At 31.5% G+C, this 23639-nt stretch overlaps 1 protein-coding gene across 27 annotated transcripts in view; it reads left to right on the top strand.

The window, feature by feature from the left end:
- The window catches only part of LOC142318879 (serine/threonine-protein kinase MARK2-like), a 385326-nt gene that overhangs the window by 152543 nt on the left and 209144 nt on the right, over positions 1-23639 (top strand). For 3 of the 27 annotated variants that reach the window (XM_075355471.1, XM_075355476.1, XM_075355469.1), the window contains exon 1: positions 910-2810. The exons of 13 other annotated variants lie outside the window; for them this stretch is intronic. In XM_075355471.1, the coding sequence (XP_075211586.1) occupies positions 1389-2810 (1422 nt within the window). In that variant the 5' untranslated portion in view covers positions 910-1388. Of the gene's footprint in view, positions 1-904; positions 2811-23639 lie in introns of those variants that run through there. 11 more of the 27 variants (XM_075355500.1, XM_075355474.1, XM_075355470.1 and 8 more) reach the window with 7 other exon arrangements.

The following is a 23639-nucleotide window of genomic DNA, read 5'->3' as shown; positions in this document are numbered from 1 at the left end:
TTAACAAATAATTTTTAAGTTAATGCATGATAAGAAATATGATAATTATATTATAATTATAAAACCTGTTAATTGGTATTTTTAGCTACTTGAATAAGATTTTAATATTTTTTAAAGAGTATATGTAGTTAGTTAATCTTTTCTTTTTAAGAAATTTTATTTTTTCTCAAAATTTAACGCATTGCTTTATTTAGTAATTAATAATACAGATATGTTAAATTATGACGTATTGTATAGTTGCAAACCTTGGTGATCAACAAGCTGAATTTTTTCTAAAATATGGCATATTGTTTTAAAAATCCCTCTGAAAATTTTTATAGCGCTTCTCATAATGCAGATTTCTTATTTTTAACTTTTTATTCAAGAAATTGTAAATGCAGTTCTTATGTATGTATATTTTTAATTGTATGTGTTATATAGGTGTAATAGGATTGTTATCGTCAGAATTATTTTTTTTTTACACTATAAATATTTGAGTAAAGAGTAATGTCCTCGCTCTCTACCTCTCTCTCTTTCTTTCTCTCTTTCAAACACACATACTCTCACACTTTATCTGGTATGTAGCGAGGCGTATGCGTGCTATTAATCTGTTAGGACTGTCAGAATGTGACGTCGTTCTCGTGTTTAGTATTTTTTAGAAGTGTGTGTGTGTTTTTTAAGATAATAAATTGGCTTTATTATAGGAATTTTTTGTCAGATGATTAGAGTAGGGTTATCTATTTCTGGTCGAATCGTTACTTAGCCGAACGGCGTAAGTAACATAACGGAATTAATATTTATTGTTTTTCAGTACATTAATTATACTACTCTCTTTAGATATTTGCAGGGTGAAGGTAAATGGAGGTGAACAATAGTATTTAGTTGTGTGATATTTGGCGGCGTGACGTTTGCCTATTTTACATCATAGCCATCGTTCTTTATAATTAGGTGTTTACAAGACTACTCGACGGCACGGTAGCAGGCAACACCGCGGTACTGCTGGCCGTACTCAGTCAGTATTGTGCCGCGCTGTGAACCGAGCGGACGTGTTGTGCTGTTTAACCGCACGAACGAGTTGTAAGTGAGCGAGTGAGTGGGGCGTTATCACGACTGGGAGGACCGGACCGACCAAGGCCACAAACGTTGCCAATTTTATGGTAACCCTTCAATAGATACGAAAACATCGTTTTGACGTTGTGTGTTCGTTAATCCTAAGGATGAATGGCTTTCTCGGTCGTAATCGTTCAGGCCCGGGCGGCCTGATCCGTTAGCTTTCTTTAAAAACTGTTAAGTGCGTGTGTGCTTGTGATTAAATTTCTGTCCCTCGTCACCAGTACGTGATGCTATTTAGTCGTATGGAACTTCCAGATTGATAAACGTCTGCTACTTTTTCAGCCGACTTTATAAAAATGGAAACGTGCGATGTAAGTACCGATATAAAAGGTGACAGGACTGAAGTAATTAATATAAATATAAGCGACGAAGTACGTACTGTTAACGGTAATTCTGATATGGTGAAAAAAGAACAAGACAGTCGTCCGACAGCGGACGAAAACCGTGTCCCGGATTCGCGTGTTCAAGCGGACGAATTTGTGCAAAATAGAATCGAGGGAGACTGTGATAAAATTGAGAACGCGATCGATAACATCGGTTTAAAAACCGATAAAATTTGTAACGAGGCGGTACTAGAAAATAAAAATATTTCCTCCGTGGAGGAACAACAGTGTAAAGTCGGGGAAGACCGCGGAAAAATTGTGGACGTAAAAACTGCTATCGATATTAAATTGGATTCGGTTCGTAACGAGGAAGTTTTAGAAAATAGTAATCCCTCAGGGATGGAAGAACATTGTAACGAAAAAACGATTGAAAATTATAACGACCGGTTGCGGTATAATGATGACAATTCTAAAGCCGAGATTGAAAATAGGGAAAACAATAATATACTCGTAGATAACAAAATCGAAGTTGTAAATGCGAATAAACAAACAAAAGTGAGCGAAGCTACTGACCTAGAAGAGAGTCGTCACAAAGAACCGTCCGATCGATTAGAAAATGGTTCTGAGGTCGCCGTCACGCTATCCGTTATTGATCCGGAATATGCCGTTAATAATATCGAAACAAACAAAGGATTGGGTGCTAGTAATAGTACCGGCGATACTAAAGCGATCGTTAAATTGCATTCTCCATCGTCGACTTTAATAAAAAAATTAACTCCAAAAACTTGGGACGAATGGATCAAACGGCCGCCTTCGCAACTAAAAAAAACCGATTCGGTTGTTTCCGACGGCGATACAAAAAATGAAGCTCAACAAATCAAAGCCGAAACGAAGTCGTTGGATTTGGAGTTGGATATTAAAGAAGAACCGCCCCCGTCGCCTAAAGTGAGCAGCCCTAAAATTGTTAAAAACACTCGATTCAAAATTATTCCGCAGACTTCAGACGTTTTAGATATCGATCCGCCCAGACACGAGCCGCTCGCAGCGTTATCCGAAGCGGATGAAGACGCCATGTTAGAGAATCCGACTATCATGTTAGAAAGTCATTTAAACGAATTGACTATGGTAGAAAGCCAGTTAAAGAAACTGAAACTAGAAAAACAACAAAAGGTACAGCAAAAGAAATTACAACCGGGTGCGACGACATCTCCTTCTACTCAAAGAAAAGGGCGTCGTTCGTCGTGGCTAACTGCTTTGAAAGCGTTATACCAGGCGCCTACTCCCGTGCGCTCGCCTTCGCCGGGACCGATTCCCGCCGCACATGTGGTTACGCCTAGGAGATTAGCCGCTCCACCACTGCTTGCTCAGTTCAACCCCAAGATTCTCGTCACCGAGGTAAATGTCACCTCATGTTAAGTAATCTAGCTTATTTGTAGTTTTGTTATCCGTAGTTGCATTTTATTGTACTTCCATTTTTATCAACGGTCATCGGGCTTGACTGGTAAATTTCATTTGGATGCATTTTAATATTGCAATCATATCATTTAGTTTCAACGATTCATCAAGAAATTTTGCCGCATGTTTTTATTATTTTTATTAATTCAGTTTCATTTTGGTATTAGAGCCTGATTATATTTTTTATTAATAAAATATTTATCGATCGTATTACTATTTTTTTTTCTAATTTTGATTGCAAGCACAAAGCACAAACAGTACTGTGTTATACGGGTTGAATATGAATTTTTGTGTATTTGTTTATTTGGTGCTAGTCGTTTAATAATATAGCAGTTAAAACTTTTTGTTTCTTAATGCTTTTATCAACAAATATGGTTCTCCATATTGTTGTTTACTTACATAATTTTTATCTCTTATCTAAATAAAATATTTAATTGTACTCGCTATTAATACTGCGTCTGTCAGGTTAGACTGCCGGCTTTAATGTTAGTACTTCACTGTGTTCTACTTTTTATTAAGATCGTTTAATTATTTTTTTATTAAAATCGTAAGAGGTACTAGAATTGAATATGTGGAAACGACCAGATGTCACGTTTTTCATTCTTACTCCTATTTCAGCATTAAGTATTTTGAGTTGTTAAATAATAATTATGTACTTGACTCTTGATAAAATAACGAAGGCATATGTAGCAATTATTTGGTTTTTTTTAAAAATATGTTTTTTGCATTTCTTTTAACAATTACCCCCCTTTTTTATACTATACTTTCTAGCTTCTTAAAGGTTTTTTTATCTCTACTAATAAAAATGAATGATTGAGTGAAACTCTGGTGTCTTGAATGAGGAATGCGTATTTGTACGTACTCGTTTACAGTACATTTAACGTTTATTATTGATTTTTTTCAGATCCCTAATTTATTTAAATTATTGAACGTGGGGTTACGGTTCATTAATCATCTCTTAAATTTTTTTAACTTTTAAAATAATCTGCATAAAGAATCGTTTCTCTTGTGCTTGCTTTTTAAATTAAATCTTTTACATTTTGAGGTGTGTATGCAGAAATTAAAAGTGTGTGTTTTTTCTTACCGCATTTTTTTTCCTGTTTAGCCTCCGGTAACTACCGTTTAGATAATTCTTAAGAGGATGAATGAGGATGATATGTATGAGTGTAAATGAAGTGTAGTCTTGTACATTCTCAGTTCGACCATTCCTGAGATGTGTGGTTAATTGAAACCCAACCGCCAAAGAACACCGGTATACACGATCTAGTATTCAAATCCATGTAAAAACAACTGGCTTTACTAGGACTTTCTTACCGCATTGCCTGTATCAAATATAACGCATCGATTCACGGTAGAATGGTCCGTAACTGATCTTTGTGTTGAAGGTAATGCGTGCAAAATACTCGAAGGACGGGTAAAATTTTCTTAATGTGCTATTAATGACATTTACTATTTCACTTGTAGGACTGAATGTTTTACCACCTTATATTGCATTCAGTCGGCTTAACGTGACGATAAGCTACAAAATTTCCGATTCTGCAGTTGCTCGGTTCGAACGAGAATTAAAAACTTCTCTTTGCTTTTCCCAGTAAGCTTGGCACTGAAATAATAGTGTGATGTGTTTTTAATCGATTGGAGTGCAATTTAAGTGTTTATTTTTCACATTATTTTTATTATTATGATTAACCTCATGAAATATGAATGACACATCTAGTTTTTTTTCTTTATTGTAACATATATATTGTTTGTCGGTCACTACTACTATTTTTTCACTTCTCTTAATTATTTGTTATTGTCGGTTCAAATCTTTTCAATCGCGAAATGAAGTCATGTGGAATGACAGGACTGAGAAACTGTTGTTCTGGAGACTACAAGTCATTTCCGTAATAAATATGGCGCAGTAATTCTATCAGGTCACCCGAAGTAATAAATAATAATAATAATTCATCGTTGAAGGATTTAAGAAAATTACCTGGGGAAACGAACCGCTAATTCGGTTTGCCGAGTATGTACAGGAAACGTGTTTTAACACGTTTTATTACGTATGAGTAAAACGCAATTGTGAGTTAAATCGGTCGTTAATTTATTTATATTTTAGTCAAGGTCGACAGCTCGGCAGATGTAATTTGTTGTATCTTGTATTTTCTTCTTTTTTTTAATGAAAACTGTAACCGTTGAAGTTACGGTGCCCACTGCACTGCATGTCACACTGCCTTTGTTATGTTAGAATAGATAAGATTGCATATTTTACGCTTCAGTTATGATAATTATTTTAGAAGGTAATTGTTTAGAAGTATTCGCATTTATTGTTTAGTGCCTGTTGTTGGTAACAGTTAATCTGCTTTATTTAAATTTAATCAGGGGTGATAGTATTTATTGTACCGATACATTTTTAATAAATAAAGAACAAGCGTCTTACATGCGTCATAAAAAAAATTATCATGTGCTTTATATCGTTATAGTAAATATTATTTCCTCCTGAAATTTATTATAAGTAGTTTTATAAAATTTGTTGTATAATTTTTTTAAATTTTCTTTTCATTGTGTTATATATTATTAGTTACGATAAAATTTAAAACGAGTACAAGTCATCCGTAGCTAGTTAGTATAGTATTGAAAAAGAAAATGGAGAGGATAGTAAGGACAGATAAAATTCAGAATAATGAACCCGATAAAGTAAGGATTAAGTGATAGAACATGATAAAAATGTCAGTGAATAATTAATGAGATTAGAAAAATACTCTCAAACGACCGAAATAAAATGAACTGTTAGAAAGAGATTATACGGGTTTTTTTCTTGTAAATAAATAATATCCTCTCATCTTCATCTTCAAAGTAAATGTCAAATATTGGGACTACTCTAACCGTGTGGGATTTGAAATAGTCTTATCTTTACCACTGGTTTCGGTTGGTGTTTTACTATGATACAGGACCATGACGATAGAAATTCATTGAACGTTTAGTTATTCGGATTCGATTGTTCTTGTTATCGGCTTACTTTGAGAGTCGTTAGGGGGGTTTAATTATTGGACTACTCGTGCCCGATCAAATTTAGTCGGTACAAACTTTTAGATTTAACATCGATTCGTGAGGAGTACGATTGCAAAAATCGGGTCGAATAAGTTGAAATTTTACGTGAAAGTGTTCAGTTGGATTCATACGTTAATACAGTAAATAGTACTTAAATTGTAAAATTATCGATACATTTTTTTATATAGATGTAATTGAAATTCTTGTTTTGTATTCGATCCGGTTGGATTGGCCATGAGCAACTTGTATGTGTCGACAGAGACTGAGCTTGTTTAGTGTGTAGAATAGTGTTTTCTTTATCATTCGATAAACAACTTATTATCTAGGACAGTAATAATAGTAATAATACATTCTTAAAGTCACCTCACAATGTAACGTAATGTTATTCGGTATAAGTTCTAAGCTATTGTTATGAAGAAATCATTGAAGGTTCAGCGATAAAATTGCAAATGTTATTTCACGATTATTTTTACTAGCAGCATGTTCTCCTTAGCTTATTTATCGTAGTGATAAAATATCTATTCTATGCTAATGGTATTATATTGTTTTACTTTAAAGTAATTACCGGTTTTCCTTTTATTTAGCTTTTCTTTTTTTTTATTTCACTGCGATGACAAAAGAAAAAATTTTACTTTAGTTCTACAAAGTCTAGTACAAATTTATAAAAATTTGAAACGTGATGTTATAAAGCGAAAGCGAGCTACTTTCTTGAATGTAAGAGTATAAAATACATTTTATGCCGTAATAGTATATTTATGGATGTAATTAATAGTCGTTCAAGAAATTTTACCGGGTCTTTATAGACGTTCTTTTTTCAAGTTTATCGTTCTCTAGATCATTTTTTCGTTTATATTGTGGATATGTTAGCTAATTTACATTCATGCGGTAGAGTCCAAGAGATTCAGGTGTTAAAAAAAGAAACCTTATTTCTGTTTCTTGACACTTCGTGAAATAATTGAAACGTCACATGTTAATCGTCACATAATTAATTGAAACATCACATGGTAATCATTAACGTAAACACGTTAATGTTTACGAAGTATTAATAAGGGAGATTTATCTTGGAAGAAAATTAGGTACTAGTTGCATAGTTCGATTAAAGATTTTGGTACGTCTTCCGCTTTTTAAACGGCTTATGTGCCGAACAACTTTCGTACACGAATAAATGCATAAAAGAAAGGGATTTAAAACAACTGCCCTATCAAATTTTATGGATGTGAAATTATGAGCTACGCGATTCTAAATTTGGGAGATTTGTCTTTGTACGGAGTATAATTGTTAATTTCAGTTATAATAATCGTATATCGTCTCGTTTTTACGTGTAGATAATTAATTTTCTTTGAAAATATTTTTATAACTGTATTTAATTACTTCGCTTAATTTGTAAAGAAGGCGATAGAAGTAGAATATTTCACTAACAATATGGAAAACAAGTAATATTTACGAGTGTAGTTATTATTAAAAAAAATCCTTTCTCTTTATTTGAATTTTTATTTTATTGGAATTAGTTGTTAAAATTAATTTTACAAATTTTTAACGATTCCATAATTTTTAATTGATTTTTCAAAACCTCTTAAATCGTTAGGATGTAACGCTTATTTAAATGCAATGCTTATAATTATGTTTCGATTGTACATTAGAAATCGCTCGTTCCATGGCACGCTTTAAATTTTCCTAGCTGCTAATTGATTTCTTAAGTGACGTAATCGGTATTTTAGTCTGTATTTAATTGGTACTTCTTTTTTTTAGACTTAAAAGCGTTAAACTCTTGCTCTTACTATTTTTCGACTTTGTAACTTACAACTTTTCTCTTTTCTTTAAGTTTAAAATATATGATTTTATTGTTTTTCGTTGTACATATTTCTATTTCGTTGTAAATATTCACGATATAATTTTACCAATCGATGAAGAAAATTAGTAACATTTCATCATAATAAAAAACTATGATGTCTAGTGTACGATTGATTGTAAATATCTGTATGCATTTATTTTTCTAAAAAAAAAACCACAAAGGAAAGAGAAAAACTAACGTCTTTCCTTTTTGCTCTCATTTCCTGCTTTCTTTTTTCATTCGTGAATCATAATTCACGATAACATTTTTTTTTGTGTTTATTGGCTTATTTTCGTTTTCTTTTCCAGTTTTATTGATATTTCATTTCAACTATTCATCGATCGCAATTAATATTTTTGTTTGCAGCATCTAGTGTCATTTGTAGGTCTCTTCAAAAGTGATATGTATAGTACATCAAAACTGTTAAATTTAAAATTTAAAAGTTTTTTGTGTCGAATTTTCATTTTCTGCTAAATTTTATACTTAATATTAAGTAAAAATTATTACTTTAATGTCAATAAAAACGTTATATTTATGTATAAAGTACAAGCTATTATGTAAAACGGATGGTATTCATCAGCACGTAGTTTAGGGGAACTGATTAAGTGTTGTGTTACGGTCGCTCCTTCGTACAAGATGCAGTAGCTGAAGTCGAAGTACGCCGAATACCGAGAAGGGAGTAAAAGTGCAGAACATGGAACGAGTTTTCGGTGAACAGGCTAGAATTGTAGTGTGATGTTTGTGTTGTTTGAGCCAGGTCGATTTGGCTCGATACCAAATCTGTAAACATAACGTGAAGCATTTCACCTGGCATTTTATACAGCATAGACTAGCGCGTAGATTGTAGATGCTATGAGACGCTTATGCCAACACTCTTCACTGCAGTGTTATATAGTTCAGCGGTTGCATCAAACACATACATAAACACTTTCGCGCTCGCATGCGATTAATGATATCCTCTTTACCTACTTTGCATATAAGATTATCTTGAACAGGATTTATGTTTATATTAACATATCGAACAGGATTTCTGTTTCGTAATTTACATTTTCTGTTTCTTAAATTTTTTATTTTAATTTTTAAATATTTAATATTTAAAATGTACCCTTTGATGCGGTAATGCATACTAGGATTCGTAGTTGTTTGTTTAGATAAGAATTCTCTTGAGCTTTGTTAAATTTGTTACCTAAAATGATTGCCGCTTAGGAAAAAAAATGATCTTGATAATTAAAAATCTTTAATAATTATAATTCGAAATATTTTGGTTCTCGTACGAACTATCACTAGAAAATGTAATTTCATATTTTATTTGACTTCTTTTTTTTGCGAATGTAACATTCAGTAAATATTTACGGTGGCTTTTCTGATAGTATTGTTTGTCGCCATACTACAGGTCAAGTTGTATTAATTTTATACATTATAGAATGATATGGTAGATTTTATCATATTTTCCCGCCTAATGAGTTAATCAGTTTTGATTTTGGGTGCGCCTAAAGGGAAAGGGAGTTGTGGTATATATTCGTTGAGCAGTTAACCTTTACTTCCTTAAACCACGACAGTACACCTCATTGTTGCCGCCTTAGCTTTACACTAATGATTTTAATCTAACAATAATTTTTGTGTATCGAGTTGGCCTTTTAGCCTTTCTTTCTTTTTCCTGTTTAGCCTCCGGGAATTACCGTTCAGGTATTACTTCAGAGGAATGAGAATCATAGGTATGAATGTAAATGAAGTGTAGTTTTGTACAGTCTCGGTTCGACCATTCCTAAGCTGTGTGGTTAATTGAAACCCAACCACCAAAGAACACCGGTATCCACGATGTAGTATTCAAATCCGTATAAAAGTAACTGCCTTTACTAGTAATTGAACGCTGGAACTTTACTTCCAAATCAGCTGCTTTGGGAAGACGCTTTCACCACTAGACCAGCCCGGTGAGTTCGGTCTTTTAACCTGTAGAATAATACTTTAACGTGTTTATTATTTGGTAATTTTTAAAATATTTCAGTTCCTGTAATATTTATTTAATACTTTAGTTTATTTCCGTTACTTTTTCATATTATTTATGATATAGACGCATAAAGAAGGACATCTGAACTAAAGAAGGACATTCTCTTCCTGAACGCATTAAGTTGATTCTGGGTGGGTGTCTGTCGATGTGATTTCTGGTACAATCTGAAATCGGACGTAAAACGTCTATCCTTAACGACCATGTTTTTCGTTTCATGTAATTAATTATAATAATTTAACCTGGGCAATTTGTCTGAATGAATAGACCGTTATAGGAATATAGAGATCACTTCTGTTTATATATATGTTTTTAACCAGACGAAAGCGAGATCATTTTACTACATTCTACAAAGCTTATCAATTTTCTATAGTAGTAACTACTTTGTTGTACAAAACTGGTGATAGTTGGTAGTTAATGTTTTGTTTGTTTTTTTTTACGTAGTGTTACGTTAATGAATCCTGGATGAGCTTGTTGGGGTATATTTCCCAGTAGGGAACTTGTGAACTTAAAATAAAAAGTTTTAATTGGACATTTAATAATAAAATTGTGTTTATGAGCTTTGTAACTTGTTTTGTTGATAAAATGAGAATCGTGTTTTGAAACGTTTTTCATCTTCGATAATCTTTTTTTTTACGATTTGAAAATAATTAATCGGGTGTAGTTAAAAGGCCATTTATAAAATGAGATATAATTAATTGTAAAAAATATGTAAATTACGTTTACTGTTTTTTTTAAATTAGTTAGTTTTTCATACGTTTTTATCTTTGTAATGAAAAAATTAGATTGTTCGTAGGGAAGCGGTGTATAAGTTTTAAAGTATTTAAAATTTCCTTACAGGAAATCTCATTAGTATGACGGTAGTTTGTTTATTTGAATACCGGGTAAAGATTATTCATTAATTACTTTAACGTAAGTTTCTTTTAAGGTAACTTATATAAGCTAAAATCTTCGTATTATATTGTATAGATGCGGCTAAGAAAGAAAAATACAAACTGTAACGTCGTTCTTATTTTGCTGTAACGCAGAGTGTGGCCGTGATGATCTAAAAACGACTATCCAAAAATAGGTAGTTGATCTCTATTACCTTGCTTTGGCTCTCCAGCATAGCTCGGCCAGAATACTGTTGTGAATCGGTTCGGTGAACGGAACTTAAGCATCAGTTTAATCTGCGCTGTTATTAATTACATTAAACGTTGTTAAACGTTTGTAGAATAATATTTTTTTTTCAAGTCTGTAATATCGACTGAATTATTAGATCTTATTTAACGCTAAAATTAATTTACTTGAAATTAATTTTAATCCTCTAATCTAATTTTGAATTTTTTTAAATTTTTATTATACATTTAATGTGTACAATTAATTAATTAATAATGTATTACTATTATCTTGTATTTTTCAAACGAATTTTTGTCCAAATATTTATTTATTTTTGTTTACTCCAAAGATTTTTTTTTAAGTTGAAAAGTTCTGTTACAGGAACTGTCTTATCTACCCAACAGTCATTTAACCCTTTATTGAATGTCAGTGTTCATAAACACTTTGTTTTTAGTCAAAATAAGAGACAGGAGGGTTATAATAATTAAATTATTTCATTTCTTTTTTTATTTGTTTTTAACTTGTTTGAAAGAGCTTTTAAAATGCAATTTTAATAGAAGGATGTTAAAAATTAGATGGATCGATAAAATTCGAATATGAAGGAAAAAAATTGGTGGCGAATTTATGAAGAGATGAATTAGGTTTATAAGCCATTTATTATGACGGGATTAATTAATTTTTTATCGAATCCAACATCCGTCTGTTAGAAGGTCAAATCTAAAAAGAAAACAAAGATTGAAATATATAAATCAAATAAAATAACCGACGATTATATAACTATATTGACGTTAAAATATTAGCACATATTAGAAAAAAAATAAGAGAATAGCATCAACCAGACAAATGATTTTGTTACAATTTCATTTATACCGTTCATCTATGCTTTATCATACGAGTACTAACGTGATGCAAAAAATACGACTGTAATATTAAATAACAATTCTGAAAATATCCATTTTACGCATAAAAAAAGATTAATAGAAAATATCGAATACGTATCATCTATAATAATAAAGGTTATGTGAATAAGCGTATAATAAATATTCACAAAGCTTAAAAATCTATGAAACATTTCTCTTCCTCCTGCATCTAATAAAAATAATATTTAGGTCTAAACAACTTTTCATATAAGCGAGTTCAAACAATAGACAATTGTAACTATTAACAATTAACAGAAATTGAAAAAAGCGAGATGAAAAACCCCCGAATAGGATGTTATACTCTGCGGATTACAGAGATTTCGATTGTAAGTAACGGTTACAAATTTTAAGCCTTGTTACATCATCCCTCCCGTGGAAAATTTACATATTTCTCCTTAATATTTTTTTATTGGTCGACCGAAGTTCGATCGTATTTTTCTGGCAACCGAGTATATATATATATATATATATATATACATTTATGAACGTTTTACTTTATCCATTACCAAGTCGATGCGCTTGTTTTGTTGTCAGTGGTAGATCATTAATTCTTTGACAAGTTCTGTAAGAAGAAATATTATACCGATTCTGTAAAACGTAAAGTAATATCAAATAAGTGGTTTTATAAAACAAAGATGTGTGGTAAAAGTTGTACTTTTTATCTCTTGTGTAATTGATATTATAGAGTTTCCTGTGTGAATAAATGTGCGTGTTAGCAGCCATTTTTTTCCGTTTGTTATTGATTTTTTTTTTAAATACGTTTTACTGAATTCATATTAAATGCAAATTTACATCCTTTGTCTTTATTTCTTCGTGTATTAGCTTAGCATAGCAGCTTATTTACATTTAACTGTTCATCATATATATTATTCTGACTTTAAGTCCGATAAGTTTTGTCGTATAGATTTGCTTACTGTTAATCCTACATAGCTCCAGTCGGATTCAGAATTTTAAAAAGGTCGTTCATTTTATTTATTGGAAATTTTCGTTTTAATACAACTAAGAATTTTTTTCTGTTCTCAATCAATATTATTTAAAAATACACTACCGGTTTCTGTATTATTAACTTTGCTGTGTTTTTTATCGGAAATTGCGTGAAAAATTCAAGTAGTCTAACACGGATTTGAACCCGGAATCTTCTGTATTAATAAAGAAGACACTACTATGTTTCCCTGGGAATCTGTGAGATTGTACGTACAGAATTTACGTCTTATAACAGATACTTTTTTCATCTTTATCCAGTAAATTTGATTTTCATCAACAATTTTAATTTTATTAGCGGACAATTCGCATGTTAAATTTACTTTATACCTTTTGTAATGTTAATATGCTTTTAGTAGTTTCTCGAGCGCCATTTTGTTCGTTGATTCAATCTGTTGTGCATACGCTTACCTTTAACCGACATCGCTTCATGATGTCAATTTCTCGCTTAACAAGGCCATTCGTTTATTCCTCTTAAGAAGTTAATTTTCTACTAATTCTTGACGACTTTGATAATTTTGTTATAACTACTCGTACGTTGTTAATAACTCTCCTAGGCACTAACGATGCGCTATTGAAACTTATCGGGAAATTTTTATGTAATCTATCATTTCTATCATTAACCGAGTACTTCCTCAACATTAAATGAAATAATCTTCGCAGTTGAATCCATTCCTTTAGGTTTGGAACCTACAGAAAACCCGTTTTGCTCTGTTATCGGTGTCCTATGTTCTTTAACTTATTGAAAATGATTTTTTACTGTAACGGTTTTGTTTTATATCGATTCCCAAAATAAGTTAAATTGAATTTTCAGTAAATCTAATAAAAATGTAAATGGTTGTTAAAATGCGGCCGAATTTCGTTTTGATAAACTTTTGTTTATGCGATTTATATGCATAACCGTTATATTAATAATAGTTTGAAAGGATGAGATAAAAACTAATTTTTCTTTGTAGAAGTCGTTAATGCACTGTGGAAAATATTTTTTTAATCGATATTTGTGTAAGAGGAAAGGTCGATGTGTTTATTAATAATAGATCTTTGTTTTATAATCAACTTCTGGGAACAACATGTCTGCGATCAACCGATTTGTTATAGGAATGACTTTATGCATTAAAATGTTGTTTTCGGATGAGTACTTATTTTACGAGCGGTGCATTTTTAATGAAAACTTTCAGCTACTTGGAGGTTACTGTTTGTGTAAGAGGCCATGGCATACCCAATTAGCAATAAATTTCTGTAATTACGTTTAGCGATCGATATCATTATTAACGCGAAATAAATCTAATATTAATATGTTTTCTTTATGCTGCAGTTTTTTTCTTTATTTCATTTTAAGAATAGCCCGTTTCAGTTTAGTTTCTTCTTTTTTTGCACGATTTGTAGAATTAAAAAAAAAAAATTGATCAACTAAAAAAACCATAATTGTTATAAATGAACGGGTGTTTAGTATGGAAATAAGCGGTTTTAGAGGCCGACCGGTTAAGGATATTCGTCGATTAAATATATCGTTGATGGAAAAAACCGCACGTTTTGGTGCAAGGACGGACGGACGTACAGATGGTATGGACGATTGAGTAGGAGGCCCTGGCCTGCTAGATAATGCAAAAGTTTTTGTTTTATTTTGTTTGTTATTCACTTATCTAAACTTACATTTTAGGTACGCACGCGTTTTTGTTAATGTAGTGTATGTTTACATTTTAGAAACATGGTAGCTGCCAAAACACAGACATCATCATAATCCCGCACCCTTGTAGTAACAATACAAATGAATATTTATTAAGTATTATCAATTATTATGCGCTACAGAATCTTGGCACGTTTCGGTATTTTAATTGTGAATTGTCAGCGCATTTTTAACTCTTGCATACTCATTGTATATAATGAAATTATTAGCCCGAAGGTTGCATTATTCCTTAATATTGCCACTGTAGAGTGCTTCACAGGTTTAGGCGGTATTAGATAAGTTTAAAAGGCCAACAATGTACCATACCTCAGAAGGATATTTGACCTCATGGTAGTACATATCCTATGAATGCGGTTGCCATTAATGTTAAAAGAATTAATGATCCTGGTTCTGTAATTTAGTCTTTCGTCTCCTTGGAATCTTAGATTGCTAGCAAATTAATGATTAGAAACAAAATCTTATACCGACGTTTTTGGAAAAGGTGTGCATGATTTCATGACGAAATAATTAAACATTTATTTATCACTATTGGTTGTGCATCAAAATGTACAGAAAAACTTAATTATGTCGCACAACTTACCACGTTTCATTGCCAACACCATTTTACAAACTTTTGACCGGTACCCTTAACTTGATCCATGCGTGGATTTTTCATAATATTTTTAAATTTTATTTTCATAAATTTTTTAATAGATTTATTTACATCAGTTTTATAAATTGATCTACTAAAAATCTTAGAAAATAGATAATGTTTTATTAAGATCATAAACATAAATAATATTAATAAGCACATTATCTTATAAAACATTTTTTATGGACATTCACATAATATAACAGAGTATTACTGTAAATCTATGTACGTTTAATCTGCATTTGTATTAATTTTCACCCGGTTTAATTAAGAAGACATTCATCTTGTTTACTTAACTTTCACGTATCGAATGAAACGTCTAACCGCTGTTTAAACTGTTCACATTAATCATCTTATTTACGCTTTCTCCTAATTTCTACTTAGTATAGAAGGATTAAAAGGCATCGGTGGTCGGTAGAGAACTGTTCAGTTGTTAAATGTAATTTTTTCGCAGTTATTGAGTTTTGTTACATTACTTTTCTTGTTATTCCGTAGCATTTTCTTGATTACAGCGGGTTGATAAAGCTTCCGGGAGTCCCTAATTTGTGTTTACTACAAATAAAATTTGTTACTGGAGACATGTTCAAGTCGTGTCGTCTGTATAAAACTGATTAAATTTTACACAACCCTTCTTCCTTCTTTATTTAATTTATATAAATATTATACTGTATTCAATACATGCAAACGCTTTCTCCACATAATGAATGTATTTCATAATTCGTTATCTTTCTGTTTCTTTTTGAGAAAACTACAAATAGTTAATATTTTCCTCAGATAGCGTAAATATAATTCATCAAAATAAATTTAACACTACCTTATTTTTAGACGTAAAAATTAATTTAAAAACCTTTCTTTTTTTTATCTCGTAAGTTATAAAACATTGCTGGACATCAGTTAAAAAAGCCGTTTGCAGAAACAATAAATGAGAAACTCACGTGTCGATTAAAATATGAAAAAGAAATAACTTCAACTAGCTGCTACTGGGCTTGTGCCGTGGTTCTATAGAAAATACTTATTTTATCTCAAGTCTTCCTATTATTTTTTTTGTTAAGGTTCGCACTCTAAAAATATAATATTTTTTGAGTTTCGGTATGGTATCAGGAATATATCGTAGCCCTATAAAAATTAAATATGTAATAACAATCACGAACAAAAAAAAAGTAATTGTTCACGACCGTGTCATTTTTCATTTAAATTGTCTGGAAGAATTTTACTGCGAGAATACCAGAACTTTCTCTATAAAATAAAAATTCTATCTATTAAAACAAGCGAAATCTGTGCTTCTGCTCGGGGTAGAACTTGAACATATACATAAAAATAATACGGGTATCCAAAAAAAATTCTGCAGCTTTAAGACTGCATGAAACGTTGATTCAACAGAAAATTAAATGGGTTGCAGGTAGTTTTCATCAGCAGAAAGAAATTCTAACACGGTTGTTATATATTGAAATTTTTTTCTTGCTCTTCGGTAGGTTTAATTTCACGGATTAGCGTGAAATTCTTTCTGCGTTTTCGGCACTTTTTGTGGTTTTTCCGACATTCTCCTGATGTGTGTCCTTGTAAATTGTTTCCGGCTTCCAAAAACCGTTTACACCACGTACGGTTTTGTCACTCGAAGAATTTCTACAATCGACTCGCGTTTAATTTCTTGTTTTCTCGCCAATTTTGTTTCTTGGAATCGGTACTGTGCTTTCTCTTGTGACGATGCCACGGTACAGAAGCCCGGGCTCTTAACAGCTTGGCTTGTGCAACAGTCTAAAACTCCTGCTATCTAAGTGAGATTGTGTAAATTAAATCTTATTTGTTTTCGCTTCATGATTACGCATAAAACCTTTCTTGAGTGCTGCTATATAAAAACTTTATTCGTTCTGGAAGCCTCGAAGTTCTTTATCAGACACACTGAATATTATTATACGTGAATACATTTGAACGGAGACTTTCGTCCCTTGCTTAATCGTATCAAGAATATTTTAACTACAATTTTTGTATTTATGATGTATTCAAAAAGCATGACAAAAGCCTAAATGTTCAGTTCATCGATATAACCGAAAATTGTTTATTTGTCATTATTATTTAACTTCTAAAAATATTGCTGCCGATAAACCTTTTTTGAATTAGATTTTTTAAACACTATTTTACCCTACTAACTTCTCCATCCTTTCGGCCGGGGATAAAATCCTTTTTGCGGGATTAAATGAAATAAAAATTTAAGATTAATTTGAAAAAAAGATAGTAATACGATGGTCAAAGGAAAAGGTTTGGGGAGTTTTGTTGCAGTTCTTTACAATCTTTCCCTAACAGATATCACTGTTTACTTCTATTTATTGATGAATTATATTTATTTTCGTCCTTATATGAATCATCGGTTTGCCGACGGTGTAAAATTTGTTATTAAGTCGAACAGATTTTTTTTTAACGTTTACAGGATTTTTGTAAAAATCGTGAATAACTCGCACCTAAATAATTGGAAATCGGTGTTAGTTGATTGTTTTCTTTCAGCCAGATCAAAATATCGAGTTAATTGATGTGCACATACATAGTTTTTGTAGTTATGAAAGAACGACCGATTCCAATTTATTATTCATTTTTCTTCGATTGTAGCGGTTAAAAATAAACAAATATCTTTAAATAACAGGGCTTTCCGATCTAACGTTCCCTGAACAAGTAATGGATTTTTTTAAAATAAGAGTTGACCTTGATATCAGGTTAATATGTCAATCTAATTTGGCCTGTTAATAATTAATTAATTAGTTTTCACCATAAAGGAATGGATTTTTACGGAATGTTTATTTTGAAGACCAAGTAAAAAAGAACGGTATGATATCATTGCGGCTTCTGTATGTATTTATACTTATATGCTGTAGATTTTATCTTCTGAATCCGTCACTGTGTCTGTTTATTTCTGGAACTGTTTTTAATTTGATTTTAAGCTTTACCTCTTTGTTTCTTTATCGTACTGTGTTCTCCGTTATAAACGGGAATAAAAAATATGTCACTTTTGAAGTAGAGTTGTAAATAATGTTATGTTTGTGTACTTTTTTTATTATACATTTTTATATAATACTCATGTAATCTACATTAGTTTGTAGTTGGATGTATTCCAAACCTGACTCTGTAGGGCTTAATGCCAGCTACTCAGCACTTCTATTGAAGGGTACAGCGTTATTTTATATTAATACCCTATTTGAATATCACCTTATTTAAAATACGATATTTAACTATTGAAATGTGATGTTTTTTATGCAAATATTTATTAGGAAATCTATGCAGTGCTCGTTTTGATTGTCTCCATTCTCCGAATTGAGCTTAAAAAACAGTTTCCCTTTCAAAGTTAAAAATTCTTCGAACTGGTATTTTAGGAAGTAACGTGAAAGATAAGTCTGATAAATGAGTATTATATGAGTCAGCTGATGGAGTGTATAAGTTGCGGTTACAAATAATTAATGCTATGTAGGTTTTGTGATTACTTCTAGGAGACATAACTATGATTTTTTTTTTAGCGTTAAACTGACTAAAAGTATTTCAAGTGAAGAGATTTTATTGTAGGTATTGAAGCTTTTTAATCCCCTAGAATTCATCATAAAAAATAAGGCTATTGAGTAATAATTCAGATTTATTTATTTAGCGAATGGCACTAAAACATAACACCAATTACAATCAAAATTATAAACAAAGATTTAACAAACTAATATATCCTATCGATTCTGGAGTCGCCATCAGGAAATCTTCAGAATTTCCTTTACAAGCTGTCGTAGGGCAAACTTCTGTGATTTGTCTGATAGTTTGATTTTCACCACACTCACAAAGGAGCGTCGGTGTTTTACCCCATTTATACAGGAAATAGGCGCACCTACCATACCGAGTCCTGTTGAGTAATACATGGGATTTGGTTATCCTGCTTTGTGTCCCATTCTCGACGCCAGGCGTCAATTAGGTCAAATCCGTCCTCTGTGGTAGCAATTGCTGTTTTGATAGGCGGCTTTCTAGTTCGAAGGCGACCACGATTGGCATCCTCAATGTCCCCATGTATTGGCAGGTTTCGATTGTCCATAATCTTCTTGTACTCTCTTACAAGAGCGTTCATACGGCGCACGTTCGTGGGTGGTATGTGGCTCAGTACCAGAAGGCATACCACGGGAGTAGACCTGATAACCCCGGCAATCATTTTCATAGTGTCATTAAGTTGAGCATCAATTCTATGAACATAAGGGCTGTTAAGCCACACTGGCACACAATATTCTGCAGCCGAGAAGACCAGGTTCAGAGCCGATCTGCGCCATGTCGTTCCACAGAGCTTACGTATGATGTTGTTTCTCGCTCTCAATTTTCCTGCAATTCTCATTAGGTGCTCCTTAAATGAAAGCGTTCTATCAAGTGTCACGCCTAGGTATTTCGGTGTCTTATTGTGAAAGAGCCATGTATCCTCAAATAGATTTTTAAGCTCCCTATCAGCAAACTTGTTACTCAGATGGAAGCATGACACCTCTGTTTTACTAGCATTCGGTTAATTAATAATTATTAATAATCTGTTAATAATTCAGATTAATCAATATGTTTGTATTTCTCCAGTTTCAGTTAGTAGAGATGAAAAAAGAAATACGATTTTATCAAATAAGTTCAATTCCTGTACTTATACTTTTTTAGGTGATTTTTTTCTAACCGTTCTTACTATCTGATCGCATACCGCTGTTAAAATACAATTTTTTTAAGGTCATAGAGGTCTATAGATTATTAAGGTGTTTATGAGATAATGATCATCTTCACATTTACTTATGAAAAAACCTATTAAAATTATTTTTCTTTTTAACTGTATATATATTTTTTTTTTTGTCACCGTCAATCGCCACCGTCATTTTTCGTTTCGGTTTATGCCGCCCTTGTCATTCGCACTTTTCACAAGTCATTTTGCTGCTTGACACAGCTACTTTCGGTCTCAGTCACTTGCTAATCGTTTACAACCTGAGAATTTCAACGCGATATTTGATATACAGGAATCTTTGTGGACGATTTTACAAAAAAAAAATAAACATTTCACAAGTTCATCAGTTTCGTACGGTTTTTTTTAAGCCATTGCCTTAATAAATTATGTATAGTAATCGGTTCGATGTGAATCACACGCCGTATCACGTTTTATTATTAAAAAAGAAAAGAAGTGCCTTTGCGGCCACGTCATTAAACTTATTTTCAAACTTAATTATAATACGTAAATGAACGTTGGGTGGCTGGTAAGTGGTAAATCACAGAAATCAATGTCAGCTGACATCACATTTCCTTGAATATCATAGGTGTGTCGATCTCCGCAGAAATAATTGTATGATCGCTATTTTTAAAACAGGTTCAATTCAGTAAGCTTGTGAGGATTGTGACCCTTAATTTTTTGTTGAAATTAATAAAAAGATTATAATTATAAATTATATTGTAGAAATGTTAATTTTTTATGACGACTTAGCGGGTATTTTGAAATTATTGAAAGTTTGTTAACGTTTTTATTTTAATATGTAGTTGTAAAACGTGTGGGTAATCGTTAAACAAAGTAATGAAAAACTAAAGCTAATTTTTTCATTTGAAATTGTGCGCAATGTTCGACCAAAATTTTACTTCGTGCTTGTTCTAAATTTCCTGCGAAAAACAGGCATTATGCTATAAAAAAAATTGAAATATTGGGACTTTATTTTAAAGGATAGAGCGCATTTCAGTCTCCTAGTTTACTGGAACAAAATAAAATTCTTATTGCAGCGCAAAATCACATCGATGAGGAAGAAACGCACGTTGACAAACTCATTGTTTTGACATAAAGCGCATGCAACAGTCGGCGATGATTTTTCATTTCAAGTTGAGTTTATTAATTGAAGCATCTGATATATTTTATTTTAGATATAAAGAAAGATTAAGACAACGTATATTAAATTATGGGACACTTGTGTTGCTGTTACGCGCATGCGCGTTCGTATATTTATTTCTGTTTAATCTTAGGAAGATTTCTCATGCAAAATCGGTTGTAAACATCTGTTTGTTTATATAAGTTGGCCTTCGTTTTTATATGTGGGTAATAACACATATGTAGGTTGAGGTTTGAATATACATCGACTTGCAGTTGCAGAATGCATAGTTGTGAAATATTTATTGAATATAATAACATGAATTATTTTGTATTTGGTAATTTAGTTGCGATTTATTTTGCGCTAACGATTTTTTTCTGCTCCCTTAGAACCTTCTCCCTCTTGCAACACACTCTTACCCAAAACTTTAACCCCCTCCTGCATACGTCTAGAATAGCAAGTTATTGTGTATTCAAGGTTGTGGTTTTATTTACCACAAACGTTTCATAACAACAATCGTGAGGTAATTGTTATTGGCAGAATTTTACTTGATTCTTAAAACGTCACTTATTCTTCAGTTTAATAATCTTTGGCTTCTATTGAATTAACTATTCTGTAGAGATAATACCATTTCAACATTTTTTTCTTTAATTGTCAGGCTGAAATTTTGAAGATGGAACTTAATAGGTGTAGTAGAGCACTTTCAGTTAACGGTTACTGCTTATTTATAGTGGCGCTGCGTATCAACCATTCTAATAAAACTTAAAATATATATCTTTAATCGTGGTTCGTTCCCAAACTATCACTTTAATTACTTGTAAATTTTGGTTACTAACTTCTATAATTAGTATTAATATTACTCGTGATGATTTTTAAACGTTTCAGTTTCGCTTAAGTGTTAAATTATTTTAAAATTTGCAATTTGCAACATAACAGTAAATATAATTAAAAACTAATCATTCTTTTACTTGTGAATGAATTGAACTATTAATCTTCCCTTTCATTTTTTCTTTTAAAATTTCAGTTGTAATTAGATAAAATAACAACGATTTAATAAAATTAAACAAGTATGATGTACTCGCTAATGAAAAATTAAATTTTGTAATAAAAAATTAAGAAAATTATTGCGTTGATTTTTCATTAACTACTCTTAATTATCCTTGATTACAGTAGTGTTCGTAGAAGTTATGAATTGTTGAATAATTTTCAAACGAACAAATTAATCAATATCGGTTAAAAGACATAGCAGTTTAAAAAAATATGTATTTTAAAGATAGTAAAATATTTTTAAAATATAAGCAATTTAATTTATTTGCTATCAGCGCACTTACGTATAGATTTTGGTGAACCAGCGGCCATGAGGCCGTAGTTACTTAAAAAAAAGAAGATATATTCAAAATGCGATTTGTGGAGGAATAAGAAAAGTATGTGATAAAGCAAAAACAGGCTGAATTATGATCGACCCGTTGAACTGTAGGTTTTATCTTATAGAACAAAGTCTGGTAAACATATGTAGTTCGTTTATTTTTTATTACTAAAGCAGATGAAATTATTGGGTACATTAGTGTAAACTTTGCTTAAATATTTTTATTTTCTTTATAACGATAAGATGTTAACTAAAATTAACTAGTAAAAAACACAAAAAAAACCACCTACTTTTGACAGTAATACTTGTTATAAATGAAAACAATGTTTAGCATTTTATTATTTTGGAAGAAACTTAATTTCATTCTTTTGTACAAAATGTTTTAACAGCGAAGCAAATATTACAGCTAACAGTAGATACGCCTAAAAACCTTGATTTATTATAGTCTACTAACCGATCAGTAATTGATCTGAAATCCCCTAAACATCTGGAAGTAATGCGGTAAAAAATTTCTATATTTTCACGTTCTCTATTAAAATCTGTAATTCTATTCTACGTGTTATATTGTGCAAATTGTTATCAGTATTTAACAGTAAGTTGATAAAATGGGTAACAATGCATTGAATAAGTGAAATCAAAAAATGTAGCGGGCGACGACTCATGTTTACGAAACTGACAATATTGTTATTATCTTCTTCAATTCAAAATTCATAGTAGTTGCAGACTATTGCATCGTGTGTTGCAATTTCTCAAAACATGTTCCGTTATTTTACGAGCGACCTGTTGATATTTTGCTGTTTGTTTCTAAATCGCCTACGTCGAGCAAGTAGCCTTTTAAATAGTTTTAAAATTATATGAACTTTGTTAAGAATTACCTAATTAAATCGTTCTTTATATTTTGTCGAGTAAATCATCATGTTTTATAATTAATTGCTTGTCGGTTCATTTAATTTTTCGAGTTAACCTTTTTGTAATATTTAATAGTAAAATCATTCGGTTATAATGACTACAAATAATTGTTGAGAATTATTTACAGTGATAATAGTTGACGAAAAAAGTCAATGCTATCGGATAGTTTTATTTAGATCCATATTTATCCCAAAAGGAGAATTTCTTAATCCGGTATTTCTTTAAGAGTCGGTTGTCGGGTTTCTTTAATTTATTATAATGTTTCGTCGATTCCGCCTTTGACGTAATACTAGCCATACATGCATATATCACGTCATTGGTGATACTTCGTTGCGAAACAAGTTGCAAATGTCTTTTCTAGTTTAAGTTTAATTGAAGTACGAACCAAGGTCTCGTACGGCAGGTATATTATCGTCGATATACCTACAGGATAACCACAATTTTATTCATACAGGACCATTTTCAAATCGATTTGTAATCTTATACCTCAGT

Source organism: Lycorma delicatula, chromosome 2 (assembly GCF_047948215.1).
Source record: "Lycorma delicatula isolate Av1 chromosome 2, ASM4794821v1, whole genome shotgun sequence".
NCBI classification, from domain to species: Eukaryota; Metazoa; Arthropoda; class Insecta; order Hemiptera; family Fulgoridae; genus Lycorma; species Lycorma delicatula.
The sequence above is the reverse complement of the archived record's forward strand: the minus strand, read 5'-3'. Positions and strand labels throughout refer to the sequence as shown.